The 16563-nt window shown below is 38.2% G+C and overlaps 2 protein-coding genes across 5 annotated transcripts; both read left to right on the top strand.

The window, feature by feature from the left end:
• Window positions 1-8577: 8577 nt before the first annotated feature.
• On the top strand, window positions 8578-10120 carry LOC108547064 (cytochrome b5). Its single transcript, XM_017899413.1, has 2 exons — window positions 8578-8638; window positions 9476-10120. The coding sequence occupies exon 2, from the start codon at window positions 9498-9500 to the stop codon at window positions 9951-9953; it is 456 nt and encodes a 151-aa protein (XP_017754902.1). The 5' UTR covers window positions 8578-8638; window positions 9476-9497; the 3' UTR covers window positions 9954-10120.
• A 2358-nt stretch (window positions 10121-12478) lies between these two features.
• LOC108547063 (cytochrome b5) lies at window positions 12479-15656 on the top strand. 4 transcript variants are annotated; one of them, XM_017899410.1, is made up of 2 exons: window positions 12479-12597; window positions 13636-15656. In XM_017899410.1, the coding sequence occupies exon 2, from the start codon at window positions 13658-13660 to the stop codon at window positions 14111-14113; it is 456 nt and encodes a 151-aa protein (XP_017754899.1). In that variant the 5' UTR covers window positions 12479-12597; window positions 13636-13657; the 3' UTR covers window positions 14114-15656. The 4 variants fall into 4 exon arrangements, with proteins under 4 accessions (XP_017754899.1, XP_017754900.1, XP_017754898.1 ...); XM_017899411.1 differs by lacking the exon at window positions 12479-12597 and adding an exon at window positions 12738-12798; XM_017899409.1 differs by lacking the exon at window positions 12479-12597 and adding an exon at window positions 13431-13529.
• The last annotated feature ends 907 nt before the right edge of the window (window positions 15657-16563 follow it).

Raw genomic sequence — 16563 nt, 5'->3', positions numbered from 1 at the left:
AAAATTGCAAGTTAATTATAAATTAGTTATTAATTAGTTATTAGTTAAGTACAGGTTATATATAAGTTAGTGATAAGTCTAATATAGTTCCTATCTATTGCAAATTTTCAAAGTTCCCTTTGAACTTATTTGCATTTTTATTTGTATTGTTATTTGTATTTTTTTCTCATTTTTAGTTTTCGTTGGCTGTCATATGTTTGCACCATTCCACTTGGTACTGGGATTACACGTGGTTAGCTACGGCACTGCCGAGACTAGAGAAGAAAGCAAGGTCTACGTGACGGTAAATTTCTATATATATATATTACCGACGAATATTTTCTCGGTTTAATCTAATCGAAAACTATTTCGACAATTATGTTCCAGGTTTTCTTCTTCGAATAAACTTACAGAATTCGATATCGTGTAGAAAATTCGTATTAGGTACAGAATTTTTAATGGAAGCAAGAGGACAGTGCCACAACTACGTGTAATCCGAGTAGCAAGTGCAATGCAGCTAACATATAGCAATCTATGGAAGAAGAATACGATTCATTATGACTATACAGACAAACGATAATTACTATATGCTATTGTAAAAACAGCAAGGGATTGAGAAAGAAATGTTATCTAAAATGCAGAAGAAAAATATGATTCATAATAGGAATCTAATGATACGGTACTAGTTTTTTCAATAAGATAGACAAGAATACAAGTACGAACAATCAACGTCATCTATAATTTTTTCGACAGTAGAAAATTTACATATTACTGAATTTCTGCGATTAATTTGTGAACTTTTATAATTGCATCGTAAAGGCACAACACTGACGAACTTTCTTATATAATTTTGGAAATTAATTTCTTCCTAATTAATTAATTATCAATGATTATTACTCAGAGTGTTCGAATTTTGCGGAACAATGGTTTATCATTAATAACTACCTTCTATGCAATTCATTTATGAATTATATGTATACTTGGGAATCTTCTCATATCATTTTTGTTCTTATCATTTATTGTTATTTTTATTATTTTTATTTATTTATTATTTTGTTCTTATTATTTTTCGACAGCAGAAAATTTATATATTACTCAATTTCTGTGATTAATTTGTGAACTTTTATAATTGCATCGTAAAGGCACACCACTGTTGAACTTTCTTATATAATTTTGAAAATTAATTTCTTCCTAATTAATTGATTATCAATAATTATTACTCAGAGTGTCCGAATTTTGCCGAACAATGGTTTATATCAATAATAACTACCTTCTATGCGATCAATTTATGAATTGTATGCATCCTTCGAAATCTTCTCATATCATTTCTGTTCTTATCATTTATTATTTTTATTTATTTATTATTTTGTTCTTATTATTTATTTATTATTTCTTATCATTTTGTTCTTCTCATATCATTTTTGTTCATATTTTATATCTAATTTTGTTCATAATTAATAATGTCCACTAACAATCATGCCAGTTGTTATCGTTATATCGTGTACGCCAACAAATAATTATTAATAATAAACTAGCGCAAAATTATGAATGAAAATTATATAAGAATGTTGCTCAGAGTTTCGGATTTACGCTACAGCTTTAAAAGTTTATAAATTAATCTTAGAAATTAAATAATTTGTTAATCTTCTAATGCCGAATGAAACTCCAAGCGAGCAGGGTTAACGTCACCTGTGATTTTGCACGGGAAGCTTGTGTTACAGTTTCTAATATAAAATTCAAGAAATGTCAGTCAGCGGAATCTATGATTTTGGATTGGAAGCTTGTGTTTCTAATATAAAAGTCTAGAAATGTTGGTCAGCGCCGTCTATGATTTTGGAGTAGAAGTTTCTGTTATAGTTCAAAATCATAGATGGCGCTGGTTGACATTTCTAGATTTTTATATTAGGAACACAAACTTACAGTCCAAAATCATAGGTGGTACTGACCGACGTTTCTTGAATTTTATGATAACACGAGAAGAAGTCGATAATTAACTAATTATAATTAATTGAACAGATTTATTTGTTAGCGTACAGATGGCTGTATACGCTAATGGATATATTATCTGATTCGATAGTTGATCTATTCAATAGGCTATAAAATTCTATACGTTCTATAACTAATTGAATAGATTTATTTGTTAGCGTACAGATGGCTGTATACGCTAATGGATATATTATCTGATTCGATAGTTGATCTATTCAATAGGCTATAAAATTCTATACGTTCTATAACTAATTGAATAGATTTATTTGTTAGCGTACAGATGGCTGTATACGCTAATGGATATATTATCTGATTCGATAGCTGATCTATTCAATAGGCTATAAAATTCTATACGTTCTATAACTAATTGAATAGATTTATTTGTTAGCGTACAGATGGCTGTATACGCTAATGGATATATTATCTGATTCGATAGCTGATCTATTCAATAGGCTATAAAATTCTATACGTTCTATAACTAATTGAACAAATTTATTTGTTAGTATATAGATGGCTATATACGCTAATTGATATATTTCTGATTCGATAGCTGATCTGTTCAATAGGCTATAAAATTCAATAGGCTATTAGAAATGTCATTTCCAAGAATTTCCGTGAACAAGTCTTTTATCGACTCGGCGAGAAACTCTTGGCCAATTTCGCGATTTTGTATTAGGAGAACATGATATGACAGGAGGTATATCGTCGAGGCAATTCCAAGAAATGACGTCATTTCCAAGAATCCTCGGACAATACTTCTCCAATCTGGCCGTAAACTTTTCGCTCGATTTCGCGATTTTGTATCAGGAGAACATAACATGACAGGAGGCCTACCGTCGAGGAAGTTCCAAGAAATGACGTCATTTCCAAGAATTCTCGGACAACACTTTTACCGCCTGGAGGAAAAATTTCTGGCCGATTTCGCGATTTTATATCAGGATAACATAACATGACAGGAGGTCTATTACCGAGGCAGTTCCAAGAAATTACGTCATTTCCGAGAATTTTCGAACAAGACTTTTGCCGTCCAGAGAAAAACTTTCTGACCGATTTCGCTATTTTATATTAGGATAACATGACATGACAGGAGGTCTATCACCGAACCAGTTCCACGAAGTGACGTCATTTCTGAGAACTTCCTGGATAATACTTTTACCGCTTCGTTGAACAACACTTTCGCCGTTTTGGTCAATACTTTTACCGTTTCGTTGGACAATACTTTTACCGTTTTTGGTCAATACTTTTACCGCTCCGTTGGACAATACTTTTGCCGTTTTTGGTCAATACTTTTACTGCTTCGTTGGACAATTCTTTTGCCGCTTTTGGTCAATACTTTTACCGCTCCGTTGGACAATACTTTTGCCGTTTTTGGTCAATACTTTTACAGCTTCGTTGGACAATACTTTTGCCGTTTTTGGTCAATACTTTTACAGCTTCGTTGAACAATACTTTAGCAACTTCTGTGGACAATACACTTGCGGCCTCGAAGAAAAAGATTTGACCGATTTCGCGATTTTGTATTAGGAGAACATAACATGAAAGGAGGTCTATCGCCGAGGAAGTTCCAAGAAATGACGTCATTTCCAAGAATTCTCGGGCAATGCTTTTGTCGCCTTGGCGAGAAATTTTCGGCCGATTTTGCGACTTTGTATTAGGGTAACATAATATGACAGGAGGTTGTACATCCAGCCAGTTCCAAGAATTCTCGGGCAATGCTTTTGTCGCCTGGGCGAGAAATTTTCGGCCGATTTTGCGACTTTGTATTAGGGTAACATAACATGATAAGAGGTTGCACATCGAGTCAGTTCCAAGAAATGACGTCATTTCCAAGAATTCTCGGGCAATGCTTAGCCGCCACAGCGAGAAATTTTCGGCCAATTTTGCGACTTTGTATTAGGGTAACATGACATGATAAGAGGTTGTACATCGAGTCAGATCCAAGAATTCTCGGGCAGTGCTATAGCCGCCACGGCGAGAAATTTTCGGCCGATTTTTCGATTTTATATCAGGATAACATAACACGAAAGGAGGTCGATCCCCGACCGAATTCCAAGTAATGACGTCATGATTAACAAATTCTAGCGAATGAAATTTTCAATCTTTACATGAATATTGCACTGTATACATAGTCTACTCACTCCTGGAGATTTTAATTATTTTACTTACCTCACCTTACTTACATACTTTCCTTCCTTTCTTTACTTACCTTCATTCGTCTTCATTCTTCTTAATTTACATATTACTTCAACAGATATTTCCTACTCTTTATTTTCAAAGTTCAAGAAGAGCATTGTAAATTTACAAGAAATAGGAAATATCTTAAACTATATGCGTAGCTCTTAGCTTGGTATCGTTTTCCAAAAATTATTCTTTGGAAAACGATACCAATTACCAGGTCTCACCACGAGGAGGGGGCTACGCATCGAGACCCGACATGCGCACTAGTGGCGCAGCCTACTGGTGCTACCTGTGTCAAAGGTAGCCTAACCTAACTTGGAGCGAACTAAGTTAAAGTGAAGCTACAGACACTTTATTAAATATCGTGTCTTATAAAAGGGACTTCGATTCGGTATACTAAATCTTTACTGTCGCAACACTAAGATATTTTATTTCAATAGACTCTAATATTTCTAAGTTCCCATAAAAATAGGGAATTAAATACGCGAGCAAGTGAAAAATCGCGACGCGCCCGAACAAATTCGCGATTATTCGAAAGACCGACTAGCATACGAGACGTACTCCCGTGTACAAGACAACTTCGTGCCTCGGCATCCTCCCGATCGGGCCTAGTCCAAGTCCAGTCACTGTCGTTCTCGTCAAGACTTACACGTGAACCAAGGTTAGTCCCCGAACCAATGAAACTCCCAGAGTCGATGCGAGGGTCCAGCGGGGCCTTGCAAGCCAGACGGACACTTCGTGTCCCTGCCCCATGGGGTAGAACTTAATCATCCCAAGTGGTCTGACCGTAGACACTATGCCCGTCCAACTGCAGACCCATACCCCAGTCGCGAACGACCGGGGCGCTGGGCCCCCGCATCGATTCCAGTAGAAACAGTAACCCGAGGGCCACCCTGGAACCCGATGCATGACGGGATTGACAGTGGCTGGAAATGAGTGTTGGAGACGAATCGTGAGGATGACTTATGAGACGCAAAGTTGCCGAGTACACGAGAGTACGTCGCGCAGGCTAGTCGGTACTTAAGAACAATCACGATTATCGCGAGAACAATTATGTTCTATCTGGTAAACGACAGGGATAAAAGAGGAAAAATATGAAAGATATACATTCGCTCCAAGTTAGGTAGCTTACCTTTGTACAGGTAGCACGCACATGTTACTTAGCCTAGGCGTCTATCTTATTATTACTTAAGTCTAAATGCCCCGTCGTCCATTGATGTGTCCCAAATGAAGTCTTTGGAAAACCTACAAGCTAAAACAGAATATATTATTGTTAATATAAACCTGGAAGGAAACGGATTAGTACGAGAAAAGAAAACGAACGAATAGAAACCATGAAGGTTAACAAAGTGGAAGGAGCAAGACGGAAACAACCCAACGACGAAACATTCGAATATTATACGAAATATTCGAATAAGTATGAATAGGGACGAAAAAATAAAATGTGGAAAAAGAATGATTAAAATCTGAAAAGAAAAAAAATAATTAAAACCTGAAAGAAAAATAGATTAGACCAGAAACAGAAAATTATTAAGAACCTAAATATGAGAGAAGAACAACCCAAAAATGAGATACAAAAAACCCAACGATGAGAGATACAGAAACCAACGACGAAACATTCGAATATTATACGAAATATTCGAATGTTCGAATATAAATAAGAATAAACAAAGAATAACATCTGAAATAAAAAGAAATAATTAATACCTGAAAAAATAAAAAATAATTAATAGCTGAAAATAAGAAAAATTATTAGTAAATTGTTTAAGGGGTGAGGTGTGGGTGGGGTGGCCAACCCCAACCTCACTCGGACCTCTCCCCCGTTCCCGCACACGAAAATATTTATATGTTACACTCGCGATGCCAAACCGGCAAATGAGTTGTGCTACGTCGCGTCGCCCCTTATATAGCCGTCGATCGGCCGAGTCCCCCCACTCCGATCGGAAACTTGCGAACTTCGCGGATTTTATTAATTATTAATTTTCCGCTCTCGTGGTAAATAATTAATAAATTTTTTCACTTTTATTATAAATAGAGATTGCGGACAATTTGTTAATAACAATATGAAATTGTTATTAACAATCGGTGCAATAATTTATAAACAGTTTTGTAAATTATTGGTACATTTTCACACAAGTGCGTTATTAAAGTCATGTTATAGCCAATAATTTATTAATTTTTTCATTTTTATTATAAATTTATCTTGTAACAACTCATTATCAACAATATTAATTTGTTATTAACAATCAGTGTAGTAATTCATAAATTTTTTAATATTATACAGACATTTTAACCTAAGTAATTATTAATTCCAGTAATAGTCAATAATTTATTAATTTTTTCGCTTTTATTATAAATTCACATTGCGAAGAATTTGTTACTAACAAAATTAATTTATTACTAAAGCTAAGTGTAATAATATATAAATTTTATTTATACTTTTAGAATATAAATTTCTGTGATGCATTTATGTGAACCATTTTTATGCTTTATCCAATTTGTTATTAATAATTTCAATTTATTACGAACGATGAATTTGACACTTTATACATTTTTTATAAAACATTTATAAAATATCTAACTGTTATATGTTAGCTCCATTGCATTTAGTGCCCGGGTTACGCGTAGCTACGGCACTGTCGCGACTAGAAAACCGCGCAATGGTTGCGCGGCGGGAAAACTTCATATACACGTTCTCGACGAATATATTCCCGATTTAATCGAATTGCAAACTCTTTCTACAATTTTATTCCATGCTTTCTCTTTCAGAATAACCTACACAATACGCTATTCTATAGAAAATTCGTGTCAGACAAACTTTGACGACCAATTATAATTATTCCGCAACACAAACAATTTTAATAATCAACATTCGAAATACTTTTACTTTACTCTTAGTATAATAACGAACCTCCTAACTTCTTTACCTTATATACAATATTTTATTTTAACCAAATGTTGTATCTTTCTTTTAACCAAATTCACAATTTTCGAAATTTAAACGTGATATACCAGTTCCGATTACGTCTTCCTTCTCAGGGAAGTAAGCTCCACAAAAATTACCCGATTTCATTTAATTTTAAAAAATTAAATTCAATAAAATTCAATAAAAATTCGCGTTGAACAGTGTAATTCGCCGATTGCTCAGCGTTACATCATTAAACACTAACAAATCGCGAATCGTTCTTACAGCACAGCTTTTCCTTGACCTTCGTCGACGTTCCATTGCATTCCGCTCATGGAACACGATAAAAATTATTTTCTATAAATTTCCCCCAAAAATTATGACAGCATATTATTGAGTCAAGCAAAAGATTCAATAAAATCTTATCTCACCGTCGTATCGAGGAAGCTTCCATTGAACCATATCGAATATTGTTCGCGATAATGAATGCACGTTGCCGTAACATTGATTACGTTTGACGCTAACGCGAATCGCGAAATCGCTATCGACTGGTTTTCTTTCGCGAAGACAAATCCCTCGCGCAGAGACCGGTTCCAGCGACGTGTATTTAAACGAACGCGAAGTCTATTCGAAATTTACACCATTTCAATCATTTTTATCTCTGTCCACGAATTAACAATTTCCTTCCATTACTCGGTAAATATCCACGAGCATGAAAACATCGCTATTATTTCACAACAACATTAATACGACACGTGCTCGCTATGGTTGCATCACGTACATTCGATATGATTGTTTATAAATAAATTTCGACGATATCCAAACGCATTTTCACTATACGTAATCTACTATACCTAAACACTGTCACGAATTTTTATCAGACGTAAATCCAAAGTTATACAATATCCAAGAATTTTCTAAGAAAATTTCAAAATTACACGGTTCTACGTTTTATACAATGAGTAATAGTGATCTCTGCTAATTTGAATTCGAATAATCGCGAGACGAAAAACGTCAAATTCGAGGACCACGTATCTACACTCTGCTATGATTCGCAAACGGAATTCGCGAAGCTCCCTCTTCCTGCTGCAGCGACCATGTAACTACTAGTCAAGTTACGCGTAATCATTGACGTAACTAGACGTAAATCAGATTTATCTCGCGAACGGGCGAACAATAAATCAGTAACAACGCACGCTCTCGAGACGAACCTTCGCGCTCGATAAGAACGCGACGTGCGATTCGTCGGATCCGCTGGGAGTTGCATAATTGCGCGTGTTTATCTATTACATTACCAGAAAGAAAGGACGAACCCGCTGATATACTCTGACGCGTGTCAAGCGACGTCAACGTTGCAAATTCCACGATTCGCCAGCGATTTCGCGCACGGTGAGACACGATTACCTAGGGCACTTGGAAAATCCAAGAGACATCTCGCGAACGGTACACAATCCTAAGTACACTATCCCACTGTCGATCGGTACCGATAATTCTCCGAGTGATCTCGTTGCTGACTCGGGATCCACGACTCGCGACACCGTTGGATCGACGAGATAGAGCAACTAGCTCGCACGCATTGGGTTTCAACCGGTAATAGAATTATTTTCCTTCCAACAGGCCGGGGAATTGATTTCTCGACTGTTCAGTGCCGCGTGCAATGTCCCTTCGGTGAGAACTCGTGCAGGTAGTCGAGGGATATGGAGTCGAGCCGGGCGGAGCAACGAAAGTAATCATCGTTGCCGATTCTTTCGATCGATGGCAGACGAACCACTATTCCGTCAACCTGGTCGTGGAACATTAGGAGAGTCTCGAAGAATACTCGTGAACCCACGGAACGTCGGTTGAAAATAACATCGAATTATCCGATCTACTCTCTTCGCGATTGGTCTTGACAATTAGCATCGTGATCGAGACGAGTTTCGTCGTTTGCGTCCGATCTATCGTCCATTTCTTCCACCCGGGTCACTGACCCTGATTTAGCTATCACGAAATGGTCGTTGTTCAAAGGTCGAAGTAATTTCAACCATTTGCCTCCGGAATGATGCGACTGTTCCTCCGTGGTTCAACGGTCCTCGCAGCGAGATCTTCCTCCTAACGGACCACGTAATTTCGCGAGCAGGACTCTTGTGTAATCCCTCTCGACTTATCGAAAATGAAAGCACGCTCGATAACCTCCAATCGGAGGAAATTCTCTAACCTTTACGATTGGCAGTTGACAGTATACTGCTTCGTTCCGCGGAAGAAGCACGGGTCGTCGAGTGTGTATGCAGTGTCAATCCGTCTACTTGCGAGAGACTCTCCTAACCATCTAATAAAAATCGGTCGTATGCCTCTTATTAAAATCCTAATTCAATCAGTCGAGTGAGATTACACTGTCACCTAGCAATCCAACAATTAACACCGGCCATCGCTCGTGTTTTCTTACAGAATTGACAGCGTGAAGGACGGCATGGATCTGTTAAGTCTAACCATCCTGGAGCTGCGTGACACCAAACCGTCGCAGGAGGACTTCCTCGAGCTGGAGGAGCAGAGCAACGAGAGCGAAGAGGGTTCGTCGAAGCTGAGGAGGCCGAAGCACGACAAGGAAGAGACGAAATCGTGCAGCAAAGAGTCCGAGCAGTTGAGGATGATCAATCTAGACGAGGTAGCTTGGCACGACACCGTTGACAACTGTTGGGTCGTGATCCACGACTACGTCTACGACTGCACGGATTTCTTGAAGACTCATCCAGGTGGGTCCGACGTGATACTCGAGTACGCTGGCAGGGACGCGACATTGGCCTTCATCGGAACCGGACACTCCCCCATGGCGAAGCAGAGCTTGCAGGTGTACCTCATAGGCGAGCTTCCGCCGGAAGAGAGGATCTTCCGCGTGCCCAATGGACTGAAAGTGACAGGATTTTGACACCTTACTGACAGCTCTTACCACATTGCGTACCGCTCACGAGTTTTCCTGTGTTTTGCGCGCCATCTGTTGTAAATGTAGATGTCATAAATGTCGGATCTCATTATAGATGTAGATGTTGTAGATGGATGTAGATGATAGTTACTAGATGTCAACATACTGTCTTGACACCTTATTGACAGCTTTTAACACGTTGCGTACCGCTCATCGATGCCAAACCGGCAAATGAGTTCTGCTACGTCGCGTCGCCCCTTATATAGCCGTCGATCGGCCGAATCCCCCCACTCCAATCGGAAACTTGCGAACTTCGCGGATTTTATTAATTATTAATTTTCCGCTCTCATGGTAAATAATTAATAAATTTTTTCACTTTTATTATAAATAGAGATTGCGGACAATTTGTTAATAACAATATGAAATTGTTATTAACAATCGGTGCAATAATTTATAAACAGTTTTGTAAATTATTGGTACATTTTCACACAAGTGCGTTATTAAAGTCATGTTATAGCCAATAATTTATTAATTTTTTCATTTTTATTATAAATTTATCTTGCAACAACTCATTATCAACAATATTAATTTGTTATTAACAATCAGTGTAGTAATTCATAAATTTTTTAATATTATACAGACATTTTAACCTAAGTAATTATTAATTCCAGTAATAGTCAATAATTTATTAATTTTTTCGCTTTTATTATAAATTCACATTGCGAAGAATTTGTTACTAACAAAATTAATTTATTACTAAAGCTAAGTGTAATAATATATAAATTTTATTTATACTTTTAGAATATAAATTTCTGTGATGCATTTATGTGAACCATTTTTATGCTTTATCCAATTTGTTATTAATAATTTCAATTTATTACGAACGATGAATTTGACACTTTATACATTTTTTATAAAACATTTATAAAATATCTAACTGTTATATGTTAGCTCCATTGCATTTAGTGCCCGGGTTACGCGTAGCTACGGCACTGTCGCGACTAGAAAACCGCGCAATGGTTGCGCGGCGGGAAAACTTCATATACACGTTCTCGACGAATATATTCCCGATTTAATCGAATTGCAAACTCTTTCTACAATTTTATTCCATGCTTTCTCTTTCAGAATAACCTACACAATACGCTATTCTATAGAAAATTCGTGTCAGACAAACTTTGACGACCAATTATAATTATTCCGCAACACAAACAATTTTAATAATCAACATTCGAAATACTTTTACTTTACTCTTAGTATAATAACGAACCTCCTAACTTCTTTACCTTATATACAATATTTTATTTTAACCAAATGTTGTATCTTTCTTTTAACCAAATTCACAATTTTCGAAATTTAAACGTGATATACCAGTTCCGATTACGTCTTCCTTCTCAGGGAAGTAAGCTCCACAAAAATTACCCGATTTCATTTAATTTTAAAAAATTAAATTCAATAAAATTCAATAAAAATTCGCGTTGAACAGTGTAATTCGCCGATTGCTCAGCGTTACATCATTAAACACTAACAAATCGCGAATCGTTCTTACAGCACAGCTTTTCCTTGACCTTCGTCGACGTTCCATTGCATTCCGCTCATGGAACACGATAAAAATTATTTTCTATAAATTTCCCCCAAAAATTATGACAGCATATTATTGAGTCAAGCAAAAGATTCAATAAAATCTTATCTCACCGTCGTATCGAGGAAGCTTCCATTGAACCATATCGAATATTGTTCGCGATAATGAATGCACGTTGCCGTAACATTGATTACGTTTGACGCTAACGCGAATCGCGAAATCGCTATCGACTGGTTTTCTTTCGCGAAGACAAATCCCTCGCGCAGAGACCGGTTCCAGCGACGTGTATTTAAACGAACGCGAAGCCTATTCGAAATTTACACCATTTCAATCATTTTTATCTCTGTCCACGAATTAACAATTTCCTTCCATTACTCGGTAAATATCCACGAGCATGAAAACATCGCTATTATTTCACAACAACATTAATACGACACGTGCTCGCTATGGTTGCATCACGTACATTCGATATGATTGTTTATAAATAAATTTCGACGATATCCAAACGCATTTTCACTATACGTAATCTACTATACCTAAACACTGTCACGAATTTTTATCAGACGTAAATCCAAAGTTATACAATATCCAAGAATTTTCTAAGAAAATTTCAAAATTACACGGTTCTACGTTTTATACAATGAGTAATAGTGATCTCTGCTAATTTGAATTCGAATAATCGCGAGACGAAAAACGTCAAATTCGAGGACCACGTATCTACACTCTGCTATGATTCGCAAACGGAATTCGCGAAGCTCCCTCTTCCTGCTGCAGCGACCATGTAACTACTAGTCAAGTTACGCGTAATCATTGACGTAACTAGACGTAAATCAGATTTATCTCGCGAACGGGCGAACAATAAATCAGTAACAACGCACGCTCTCGAGACGAACCTTCGCGCTCGATAAGAACGCGACGTGCGATTCGTCGGATCCGCTGGGAGTTGCATAATTGCGCGTGTTTATCTATTACATTACCAGAAAGAAAGGACGAACCCGCTGATATACTCTGACGCGTGTCAAGCGACGTCAACGTTGCAAATTCCACGATTCGCCAGCGATTTCGCGCACGGTGAGACACGATTACCTAGGGCACTTGGAAAATCCAAGAGACATCTCGCGAACGGTACACAATCCTAAGTACACTATCCCACTGTCGATCGGTACCGATAATTCTCCGAGTGATCTCGTTGCTGACTCGGGATCCACGACTCGCGACACCGTTGGATCGACGAGATAGAGCAACTAGCTCGCACGCATTGGGTTTCAACCGGTAATAGAATTATTTTCCTTCCAACAGGCCGGGGAATTGATTTCTCGACTGTTCAGTGCCGCGTGCAATGTCCCTTCGGTGAGAACTCGTACAGGTAGTCGAGGGATATGGAGTCGAGCCGGGCGGAGCAACGAAAGTAATCATCATTGCCGATTCTTTCGATCGATGGCAGACGAACCACTGTTCCGTCAACCTGGTCGTGGAACGTTAGGAGAGTCTCGAAGAATACTCGTGAACCCACGGAACGTTGGTTGAAAATAACATCGAATTATCCGATCTACTCTCTTCGCGATTGGTCTTGACAATTAGCATCGTGATCGAGACGAGTTTCGTCGTTTGCGTCCGATCTATCGTCCATTTCTTCCACCCGGGTCACTGACCCTGATTTAGCTATCACGAAATGGTCGTTGTTCAAAGGTCGAAGTAATTTCAACCATTTGCCTCCGGAATGATGCGACTGTTCCTCCGTGGTTCAACGGTCCTCGCAGCGAGATCTTCCTCCTAACGGACCACGTAATTTCGCGAGCAGGACTCTTGTGTAATCCCTCTCGACTTATCGAAAATGAAAGCACGCTCGATAACCTCCAATCGGAGGAAATTCTCTAACCTTTACGATTGGCAGTTGACAGTATACTGCTTCGTTCCGCGGAAGAAGCACGGGTCGTCGAGTGTGTATGCAGTGTCAATCCGTCTACTTGCGAGAGACTCTCCTAACCATCTAATAAAAATCGGTCGTATGCCTCTTATTAAAATCCTAATTCAATCAGTCGAGTGAGATTACACTGTCACCTAGCAATCCAACAATTAACACCGGCCATCGCTCGTGTTTTCTTACAGAATTGACAGCGTGAAGGACGGCATGGATCTGTTAAGTCTAACCATCCTGGAGCTGCGTGACACCAAACCGTCGCAGGAGGACTTCCTCGAGCTGGAGGAGCAGAGCAACGAGAGCGAAGAGGGTTCGTCGAAGCTGAGGAGGCCGAAGCACGACAAGGAAGAGACGAAATCGTGCAGCAAAGAGTCCGAGCAGTTGAGGATGATCAATCTAGACGAGGTAGCTTGGCACGACACCGTTGACAACTGTTGGGTCGTGATCCACGACTACGTCTACGACTGCACGGATTTCTTGAAGACTCATCCAGGTGGGTCCGACGTGATACTCGAGTACGCTGGCAGGGACGCGACATTGGCCTTCATCGGAACCGGACACTCCCCCATGGCGAAGCAGAGCTTGCAGGTGTACCTCATAGGCGAGCTTCCGCCGGAAGAGAGGATCTTCCGCGTGCCCAATGGACTGAAAGTGACAGGATTTTGACACCTTACTGACAGCTCTTACCACATTGCGTACCGCTCACGAGTTTTCCTGTGTTTTGCGCGCCATCTGTTGTAAATGTAGATGTCATAAATGTCGGATCTCATTATAGATGTAGATGTTGTAGATGGATGTAGATGATAGTTACTAGATGTCAACATACTGTCTTGACACCTTATTGACAGCTTTTAACACGTTGCGTACCGCTCACGAGTTTTTTGAGCGCTATCTGTTATAAATGTAGATGTCATAGATATCAGATGTCATTATAGATGTAGATGTTACAGATAGATGCAGATGATAGTTACTAGATGTTAACATACTGTCTTGATACCTTATTGACAGCTCCTAACACGTTGCATACCGCTCACGAGTTTTTCACGCGCCATCTGTCATAGATCTAGATGTCATAAATGTCAGATGTCATTATGGATGTTATAAATAGATGTAAATGATAATTATTAGATGTCAACATACTTTCTTGTCAAAACATGTAGTCCCTGGCGTATGTCTTAGAGATTTCTATGCGGTACGCGATGTGATAAGTAAAAGACTGTTCCTCTCGAGTCATCAACGCCTGAAGATGCTTCTGAAATAATAAAATTCGACTGTAATTAGGCAAACAAATAGAGTGGGTCAAAGTTCGAGTGGAATTTGAGATTACCTGGTGTTAGGTTAGATTTACAACGGATTCCTTCCGTGTCACTGCTGTTCCTTTATGCACCTTGCGAGCAAATGGCACGAAGGGAACGGAATTTCGTGCTCTTTTGGATCCCCGATATCCGTAGGTATTTGAGATGGAAATATTTCTCGCGATATTTCTTTTCCGAAACATCGCAGCGTTGGTTACCTCGTGCACCGCGATGGTGGCGCTGCACCGAGTGTACGAACTACTGACGGAAGGTGCATCTGAAAGTTACACATTCGAAGAAGTCGAATATCTGAACGATTGTAATTAATTTCGCGGTTTTCACAGAGAAGATATTTTACCCGTGAGAGCACGAAATTCTTTCCACAACGACTTTTACGTCCGATACGTCATGCACCGATGTATTACGTTAGGTATATCGAGTTTCTTCTCTTCTTATAGCGATAAAGCGTAACGTTAGGTGGAATCGCTTGCTCAATTAATTAATTACTATCTTTGTTTACTTTCGCATATCTATACGGCAAAAATAAGCGCAATAATCGATGATTAATGAAATCCGCCATGTGATCGAGGAATAGATATATTTATCTATCGAGGAAAAGAAATTATCGAATATTCAAGGAATTTTTTATCGAAACTGAAATATTTCGTACTTCGCGTAAATGTGAAATAAATATCGCGATATAATTGTTTCTCTGGAAATATTTTTTGGTATTCCCGACCTGGTACGTGATATCTTTTTAATTCGTATGCAAGCCCATAACGGAAATCGAAGTTCGATATTCCGAATATTTTCCATTAAATATTTAACGTCCTCCTAACTTTTTTATTGCCTCTGCTAGCGAGGTACGAACGGAGAGTTAAATAACCAATTCGTCAAATAGTACGTGTGAATTATTAAACACGCGCAAACAAAATAAAGCATTTGACGTTCGCGATGTGTTGCATAAGTAACCAGTGTTTACTTATGAAAACTCCTCTGGGTTGAATTTTCATGTACTAAACTATTTTAAAGTTTGGAATTATTAAATCTGAATTTTGGAAAATTAAAAAGTATAATTTTTTCGAGACTTTTGAAACTGTTCACCTATTCAGCTGTTCGTCTTCGCTCCTCTAAGCGACACCGGAAGTTTGTAACCCTCGCAGTTCCATTTAATTACGAATATCATTCGCTGTGCATGGCGCACAAATATTCCCTCATAATTGCGAGTATGAGATTCGGAAGGCACAAATACGCACAGGTCTCTGATTGATAATTAATAATATAATTGGAATACAAAAGGTCGAGTTTCGCTATACGCGATCTAAACTTGCTAGCTTCGATCACATACTCGCTATTAACACTGACCTTACTCTACCATGCGCTATTCAAAAACTAACCTAGAACTGACATTCGCTGTTTCAAAACTGAAACTAATGCTGCAACTAATGCTCGCATACTCGAACATTTGTTTTAACCTTCCATTTTTCTTTCTTCCAAACATACCTAGACTTTCTCTTTACTTGCACTCGACAATCTGTCATAAATATTCCTCTTATACTCTTAAAATATTCTAAAAATAGTAATTTCCTTAAAAAATCTTTATCCCTACAAAATTAAATTTGATTCATAATTAAACGAGCTTTCTTTTTGCCGAGATATACCCCTTTGAAGTTACTCGAACACTGAAAATTATAGATAGAAAATTATAGAGCGTGCTATCATTTTGCAATTTACAAAAAGTAAAATTTAACGAAGAACGCGATAAAAGGACACAAAATTATATTTAATTCATAATCAAACGAGCTTTCCTTTTACCGAGAT

This window comes from Eufriesea mexicana, unplaced genomic scaffold (genome assembly GCF_001483705.2).
Source record: "Eufriesea mexicana isolate 0111107269 unplaced genomic scaffold, ASM148370v2 scaffold863, whole genome shotgun sequence".
In the NCBI taxonomy this organism is placed as follows: domain Eukaryota; kingdom Metazoa; phylum Arthropoda; class Insecta; order Hymenoptera; family Apidae; genus Eufriesea; species Eufriesea mexicana.
This window is presented reverse-complemented; position numbering and strand designations above follow the sequence as displayed.